Raw genomic sequence first — 8,826 nt, 5'->3', positions numbered from 1 at the left:
TTTCTACCCTTATCCCACATAGGGGAAGGAGAGAACCAATTCCCACAAGTGTTCTCTGACCTCCAGATGTGTGCCAGGGTGTGCATGCCTCTACAGACAGAGAAAGAGACAGAGAGAGACAGAGAGAGACAAAGAGAGACAGAGAGAGAGAGAGAGAGAGAGAGAGAGAGAGAGAGAGAGAGAGAGGCACGAGCACTCTTGGGCGCATAAACTCCCTCACAAAGTATGTATTGTTTTTAAAGGAAGAGAGGTTTTACTTGGGGGATTGTTCTCAACCCATAGATGCTTGGCTCTGTTACACTGGCTACGTGTGAAGCAAGACGTCATGAGAACACACAGAGCAGAGGAGGATCACTTGCCTCATGGCTCAAGTCCCCATATCCTTTTCAAGGGCATGTTCCCATGACTCTATCAACTCAGAAACATAACTCTTACCTCAAAGAGGATAAAAGTTTATTCTAAAGCCAAATCTTAGAGACCAGGACCTAAGAAACCTTAAATTCCATGTTCCAACATGTAAGCAGTTTCCTGAAGTTTCTATTGTAACAGAAGAAAGAACATTATAAGTCAAACCACTTTTAAAATACACTAGGGAAAACCTCAGACAGGTGGGTCATGCAAAGGAGAGAAATCTTATCATCTGCCTCTGATACTGGGGCTCTGTGGCGGCTAAGTTAATACATCCCAACAGAATCCCAGCGGGTTCTTATCTGATCGTCGCTAGATGTTCGGTTCAACACTGAGTTAGGTAACAAGGAATGGCTATCTAGGAGACTAACAATAGCCCAAGTTGTTTGTGGGCCTGCAGCCTTCCAACCTATCCACACCTCTGCAGTTTCTAATCAGTCAGTCAGTCTTTGCAGGCTTGGTTGCTTCCTCCTGCTAGACCCAAGGCTCGCACTGCCACCCAACAAAACCTCCAGCTAGAGCATGTAGGAGGTAGATGCAGTCAGATGTCTGTGAGCTGGAGACTAGCTGTGAAGTTCTGCACACGTGAGATCCCGTTCCATTGTCCTGCCCTGCCCTGATTTCTACAGCTCTGATGTATGTGTATATCATGCCTAGCAAATGCCGAGCCAGCTGCCAGCTGTACTTCACCCCTAGGTGATGTCTTGTGAAATAATAACCAAAGGAGGTATATGAGCAAAATAAAATAAAATGTACCAAATATAAAGTATTACTTAAAAAAAAAAAAAAGCCTAGCTAGGTGGTAGTGGCGCACGCCTTTAATCCCAGCACTTGGGAGGCAGAGGCAGGCAGATTTCTGAGTTCCGGGACAGCCAGGGCTATACAGAGAAACCCTGTCTCAAAAAAACAAAAGAAAAAGAAAAAAAAAAGCCTGCTGTGGTAGAAAGCTGAAGCAAATATATCAATAAGTCACAAGTTCAAGGCCAGCCTGGGCTGTGTAGCCAAGATCTATCTCAAGAACATTAAAAAGGAGGAGGAGGGGAAGGAAGGAAGGAAGGAAGGAAGGAAGGAAGGAAGGAAGGAAGGAAGGAAGGAAGGAAGGAAGGACAGCCTTTAGACTTCCTTGCCAAGGTATAGTGACTTTGACCTTGAAATTCTGGGATCTCTCAGAGAACGATCGGGTGAATCCAGACAGAGAAGAGTCCTCAAAGCCCAGGCGACAACGTGGCACTGTAATGGCTGGCTACAGATTTGTGGTTATGATCTGAGTGATTGAAAGAAACAGGCAGAGCGACTCAGGACGAGGTGATGTGCTGTCATTGGAAAGACATGGGAACAGCAGGAAAGAGCAAAATACAGGATGGGGCTCGGGGAAACAGAATTGAGGGATCGCTAAGAGAAAGGGGGACTTGATATAATAAAGTTGGGGAGTTGGGCATATGTTATTCCAACTATCACTCTGGCAAGTTACTTCAACTTGAAACCAAATGAGAATACTCTGGAGAGCAGAGGGGATGCCCTATGGAGAGCAGAGGGGATGCCCTATGGAGAGCAGAGGGGATGCCCTATGGAGAGCAGAGGATGTCCCGTGGATAGCAGAGGATGCCCCAGGGATAGCAGAGGATGCCCTATGGAGAGCAGAGGGGATGCCCTATGGAGAGCAGAGGGGATGCCCTATGGAGAGCAGAGGATGTCCCATGGATAGCAGAGGATGCCCCAGGGATAGCAGAAGATGCCCCATGGAGAGCAGAGGATGCCCCCATGGAGAGCAAAGGATGATCCAGGGATAGCAGAGGATGCCCCAGGGATAGCAGAGAGATGCAGCATGGCTGGGGACAGAATACTTGCCAGGGTTGTACAATGTGCTGTTTTATCCCAGGGGTGGCATACACCTATACTACAAACTACTTGCCCGGCTGAAGCAGGAAGATCACTGGATTTCAGGACTAATCTGGTAACATAGCTAGCAAAACTCCCCTTAAAAAGGAAGGAGAGAAGAACAGTCTACCCCTCACAACTGCACTGTGAGAAGGGTTTGTTATTGCTCTTCTCCCACCCTAGTACCAACCAAGCAAGACTTCCGAAGTCAGACAAAGTCTCAGGTGCATTCGGGTGGTCTGGCTATTGAGTATCACTCCTGTTCTATGGATGAAACAGGACTTAAACGCTGGGAAACAGACATAACATTATGCGGCTTAGATAATTATAAAATAAATTTGACCCAATGTATGTCTATACAGACCAAACTAAAGTGGTTTTCTCACGTGAACCAGGATACATCTATCACACTAACGCGGCTGCCTCTGCTTTCTTTTATTTAGTTAATTTCTTTGTTTTGCTTTGCTTTGAGTTAGGGTTTTATGTAGCACAGGCTAGCCTCAAACCGAGGCTGAGAATGACCTTGAATTCCTGATTGTCATCCTCCTGTCTGTACCTTCCAAGTGCTGGCACCATAGCATGTACCATCATGCCGACCTTGCCTGGCTCTGCTTTTAGTTAGCATTTTTAGGTTAGATATCTGATGGCTTGTTTTACTGCTGGCCACCGGGATACTGTTTGGAAATAAGCATAGCATTCATGAGTTCAGGACCATGGCCCAGTCGTTGTGCTGTTTGGTTTTTAATTCTCATATACCACCTGAGTTCTCATATGCCCTCCCTGAGCCTTGTAAACTCAGAAGACAGAGTGCATCTTATCATTGCTTCATCCTAAGTCACTGATGTGATGTAGCTGGGGCTAGATCTCAATAAACAGGGAAATTAACACGTTTCAGGCCCCAACCTTAATGCATGCTTCTTCAGATGCAAGTCACTGGGAGAAATAACAAGCTAAGGTCCCACTCACAGGCAGGAGTGACAAACTGGTGCTAACGCCGAGCCTCACGTCTGTTTCTTCTTTCCTGCTTTTCCTCCAGTAAGTGAAAGTGGCAGCCACCTGAGCACGTGAGCGGGACCTGAACACAGCCATGGGAGGGAACTTCCCCCACTGCAGAATTCCTCAGAAGAACTGGGCTGAACCCCAGCACACACAATAAGAATCAGCTGGACCTTGAAGCCCGCGAGATGCCGGGGAGCCTTGGTCCATGGCCGATCCGCAGATGGATGTGAAAATCCCACACCGTTCCGTGGGTGCTGCTGCTTGCTGACCATGAAGACCTGCATGACCTCTGTCTAAGCCGCTTTTCTACACCATGGCCAGTCACCCTTTTGGAGTGGGAAGCGCTATTTTCCTATAGGCTCTCTCGGTGTTTCATTCTGCATGCATAGAGTGATTACATATAGGCAACCTATGGAATCTGCTTCTATATTTTATATAAAAAAAATCTATCCGTGCAAAATGATAAATAAGATCTAAATCCTCTCTCTTTGTTTCAGAGATTCTAATCATAGCCCATGTCATTGAAAGCTTCAATCTGTTTTCCTTTAAAGATCAGTATACTAGGTCTGCCTTTACTTTATAGAAAGCCAGCTTCTATAAAGATTTTTTTCACTGTTTACTAGTGAAATGAGAAAAAGCAAAGCTATTTATAAAAGGCCTTATGTCTTGTATATACATTGTCTTTGAAATATCTGTGATTTAGTTTATTGCTCGTAAAAGAGAAATTATATAATTTATTTAGTAAATACTACTGTAAACTATAGTTTTATTGAAAGAAATAAAATATTTTGTTCTCAATTCTGGTCATACATTGATTCAAATGACTTATAGTCTTGTGTGTGTGTGTGTGTGTGTGTGTGTGTGTGTGTGTGTGTGTGTGCATGTGCGTGTGCGTGTGCGTGTGTGTGTGTGTGTTTTGGGAGTTTGGGGGGATCTTATAGTCTGTGTGTGTGTTTGTGTGTCTGTGTGTCTGTGTGTGTTTTGGGAGTTTGGGGGGATCTTATAGTCTGTGTGTGTGCCTATGTGTGTGTGTGTGTGTGTGTTTGAGAGTTTGGGGAGATCAAAACTAGAGCTCTATCACAAAACTATAACCTCAGTCCACATTTATTGATTGACTGATTAAAATAATAAGTAAATCTTTTTAATAGAAATAATCCCAGTGTGGTAGTTTGAATAAGAACGGCCCCCAATGGCTCATATATTTAAATGCTTACGGAAAGGTACTATTTGAACGAATTGGAGAAAGTATGTCACTGGAAGAGGGTTTTGAGGTTTCAAAACCCCAAACCAGGTCCAGCGTCTCTCTCTTCCTGCTGCCTACAGATCTGAATGCAGAACTCTCAGCTCCTTCTCTAGCACCATGTCTGCCTACGAGCTGCCATGCTGATAATGGACTAACCCTCTGAAACTGTTAGCCAGGCCTAATTAAATGCTTTCCTGTATAAGAATTGCCATGGTCATGGTGTCTCTTCACAGCAAGAGAACACTAAGATAGCTTGCCTTAAACAGGTAGGAATAGAATAATAAAATTCCTAGCTGTAAGAATATCTACCTAATAATAGATTCTGTTCAGCTAGTACAATGAGCATTCCCAAATATGCTGCCGTATTCATTACCATATTATGCTGTGATAACAAATGACCCCAAAATTGCAATCGGACATTTTTCTTTCCCTCTCACATATGTGGGCCAGGTACAGCTCAGCTCTGAGGGCTGTCTTTATCTGGGTACCTGGAGCTGTCTTCATCTGGGAACCCGGAGCAGCCTGAGGCATGCCACTATTGAGGCAATGGAAGTAAATGGTGGGAGTATGCAACATTTCTACTTGGACGAAGTACTTTTCCCGTCACGTTCCTTTGCCCAAAGCAAGTGACAGTGATGTCTGTAACCAATGGGGTTGGAAGGGTGCAATATATTTCCCACATGGAAATGAAGCCAGCAGAGGTGGCAGTGAATACTGTAAACAAGGAATTTACACCATCTGGTAACCAAGGCTACAGAAAGACATTCCTGATGAGATGCTCAAAATAAAATACTTAATGTGAGAGCAGGCTGATTTGTGTAAACAAACACAGTATAAAATTTCAGGAATGCAGGCTGGAGCCAGCTCATGCTTACTTATAAACCCACACTCACTCAGCATATGGAGCAAGCTTACCTGCAGAGTTGATGCTGGGAATCCACCTTGGGTGGGGATCTGTTCTAGGCTCACGTATCTTGTGCTGCTGAAGCAGAATGCCCAGGTCATTTATAAAGAGCAGAAAGCTGCCCTTGGTTCTAGAGCATCAGTCGTCTGAGACAAGACACCCATAAGACCCAGAACAGGGCAGAAGGACAAGAAGCAAGCCAATCCATTCCCCCAGGTCCTTTTCATAGAAGCATTGATCCAAGCATGAACACAGAGCCTTTGGAATCTAGACATATGGAAAGGCTCCACTCCCAAAATGGTTACACGGGGGTTTGAGTCAGCAGTGCATGGAGTTCTGTGTGGAAAATCAAACCATGGCAGATGCCAACAAAGAATCCTGAAGTGATTGAGGGTCCCCAACCCCGTCTCTTTCCTCCAACAATGGTGTGTTCTAGCAGACATCCCCTCACTACATGTGTCTGCCTACATGACAACTCCCCTTCTTCTCCCATTAGTAAACTGACTCATTTATCTCAGCTGGGACCTCAACAAGGGATCTACTGATTCCTGGGAGTGTAGATGAATTGTTCTGGGTTTTGTTTTAGGTTTTTTTTTTTTTTTTTTACTTATTCATTTATTAAGAGGCTATAGTTTCCATTAAATTCATAGCGACATTGGCCCATGAAATGTTAAGAACTGTTGTTTTAAGGCCTACCTCAAATATTTAATGCCATGAGTTTGTCTCTGACCCTAACCCTCCACCCCGATGTAAATACTATATGAACACATAGTTACCTCCTCTATTGCTGACCTGATTAGCTAGGCCCACACCCATTGTCAAGGTCACTCTCCTGCACTTAAAGTCATTTTTTTTTCTTAAGCCACACATACAAAATTATTTGAGGTTCACAGCCTGTTCTTGGAGTGAACATGTGCAGAGCCTTCTGACCTGCTGCAATTCTGACTGATTGGTTTCTGGGCTTTCTCCACCTTTGGCATCTTGGGACCTCCGAACACCAGCACCCTGGGAACTTCCTTCATCTCCATCTTCAGTCTTCTTCCTCTTTTTTGATTTACTGTCTCCATTTGATAAAGCACGTCAAAGGATGTCAGAGGGTCAGAGGTGACATGGTTCCAAGGGAGCCAGGCACTTTCTCCTTTGAAACTTAAGGAGAGAGGTACACTGGGCGTTTGTAAACGAGGCATCAAAGACAGTATCTCAGAAAGCTATGTGTGTGTTTGTATACGCGTGTTTGCCAACAAGTCTCTGTGCTTTTGTCTTCTGAGCCCCAAGGCTTCCTGTGTGTGTGTGTGTGTGTGTGTGTGTGTGTATACGTATTTGCCAACAAGTCTCTGTGCTTTTGTCTTCTGAGCCCCAAGGCTTCATGTGTGTGTGTGTGTGTGTATGTGTGTGTGTGTGTGTGTGTATTCTGGGGATCAATCCCAGGACCTCCTTGCATGCTAGGCAAGCACTGTACCACCAAGTGACACACCCAGTCACCTCAACTACTTTTTCTAAGTAAAGCAAACAGGAGGGGCTAGGGATGTGTCTGCCTGCAGAGAGCTTGCCTAGCATGCATTGGGTTTGATCTCCCACAGGACATAGGCCGGGCAGTGCAATGCATGCCTATAATCATGATGTTTGGAAGGTGGGGGCAGGAAGTTCAGAACCTCAGTGTCACCCTTAGCCATGCAGCAAGTGTGAGGCCAATTTGGGACATATGAGACCTGTCCCCAAAAATAAAACTGACAGCAGTCTTGCGCGCGTCCGACTCGACCAGCAAGAACNACGCTGCAACAGGATCCTTCTGCACACGTTTATTGGGAGAGCTTGATTGTAGAGGCGAAGAGACCCCAAGCCCAGAACTGATGCTGCTTATATAGGCCTAGGAGAGGCCTGTCTCACACCCGGATTGGTTATGCACTATGCCTCATTTGCATGTTCCTCATCTGATTGGCTACTCTCTCTCAGTATCTCACAGTACCTCATTAACATACCTCATTTGCATGTCTCACATCTGATTGGTTATTCTCTCAGTACCTCATTATCATACCACATTTGCATGTCTCACATCTGATTGGTTATTCTCTCTAGTACTTTGCAGAGCCTCATTATCATGCCCGGGCCAGGCAGTGTTTTGGTGAAAAAACTTTACTGCATAAGTAAGCATTGGTCATTTGCCCAAACTTATGTGTGGTGGCCAGCAGTAGCCTGCGCCACTCTGCAACAGCACATGTGGCTTCCCACACAGCAGGGCATAGTGCACTCTGTTGTTCATCCCAGCACTTGAAAGGCAGAGGCAGGCAGATCTCTGTCAGTTCAAGGCCAGCCTGGTCTACATAGCAAGTTCCAGAAGAGCCAAGGCTACCCACTAAGACTCTGTCTAATAAGTGCATAAATACAAAGTAATGAATACAGAATTGATCACATTGAGTCTTTGGGCTCTATAAGACAGCTTGATCTATAGTACATTCTAAGACAGCCAGAACTACATACATAGTGAGACTCTGTCTTGAAGAGAAAAAAAGAAAAAGGCATGTTTGATTGATGATGTATTAGAAGTCTAGACTACAGAGTGAGCTCAAGGAATGGGCTCAAAGCCAGCCCAGGAAGCTTAAAAATTCTTTGTCTCAAATAAAAAGTTTAATTTGGGCTAGAGAGGTGGCTCAGTGGTTAAGAACTCATGCGGCCTTACTGAGAACCTAGGCTCTGTTCCCAGCACCCACATCAGGCAACTCACAGATTTGGTTTCCCCAGCTTCAGGGGATCCAACCCCCTCTTCAAGATCCTGCAGGCATCCACACGTGTGTGGTGCTCACTCGCACAGACATGCACATGTACACAGGTAAATGATAAAATGCATTTTCATTATTTGTATATATGGTACATTGGCTACTTTTCAATCGTTAGGATGAAACACCAGGACCAAAACAACTTCTAGAGGAAGGATTTAGCTGGGCTTACAGCTCCAGAGTGATAGGAGCCCATCACTGGCACAGCAAGGAAGGGGGGCAGCAGGCAGGAATGGCAGCCAGACAGGGAAGCTAAGAGCTCACACCTTGAAAAACAAAGTGGGCAAACTAGAAAAGGTGGGAGTCTTATAACTCCCCAAGCCCACCTCCAGTGACACATGCGCCTCCCCAGACAGCACTGCCAACTGTGGACTAAGCACTCAAATGCCCAAGACTATGGGGGACACCTCATCCCCTGGGACTGAATTTACAGATTATTGTGAGCTGCCATGTGGGTGCTAGGAATTGAACTCAGGTCTTCTACAAGAGCAGTTAGTGCTCTTAACCTCTGAGCTATCTCTCCAGCCCTCAAAAAATATATATATATATATATATATGTGTGTGTGTGTGTGTGTGTGTGTGTGTGTGTGTGTGTGTGTGTGTGTATATATATATATATA

At 45.1% G+C, this 8,826-nt stretch overlaps 1 protein-coding gene across 2 annotated transcripts in view; it reads left to right on the top strand.

Moving 5' to 3' along the window:
- Pip5k1b (phosphatidylinositol-4-phosphate 5-kinase type 1 beta) overlaps nt 1–4,081 on the top strand; it is a 240,508-nt gene extending 236,427 nt beyond the window's left edge. For both annotated transcript variants that reach the window (XM_029472656.1, XM_021151691.2), the window contains exon 15: nt 3,323–4,081. In XM_029472656.1, coding sequence (XP_029328516.1) covers nt 3,323–3,325 — 3 coding nt within the window. In that variant the 3' untranslated portion in view covers nt 3,326–4,081. The remainder of the gene's footprint in view (nt 1–3,322) is intronic.
- Nucleotides 4,082–8,826: the final 4,745 nt, after the last annotated feature.

The sequence above is a fragment of the Mus caroli genome, chromosome 19 (assembly GCF_900094665.2).
Source record: "Mus caroli chromosome 19, CAROLI_EIJ_v1.1, whole genome shotgun sequence".
Classification (NCBI taxonomy): domain Eukaryota; kingdom Metazoa; phylum Chordata; class Mammalia; order Rodentia; family Muridae; genus Mus; species Mus caroli.
The sequence above is the reverse complement of the archived record's forward strand: the minus strand, read 5'-3'. Positions and strand labels throughout refer to the sequence as shown.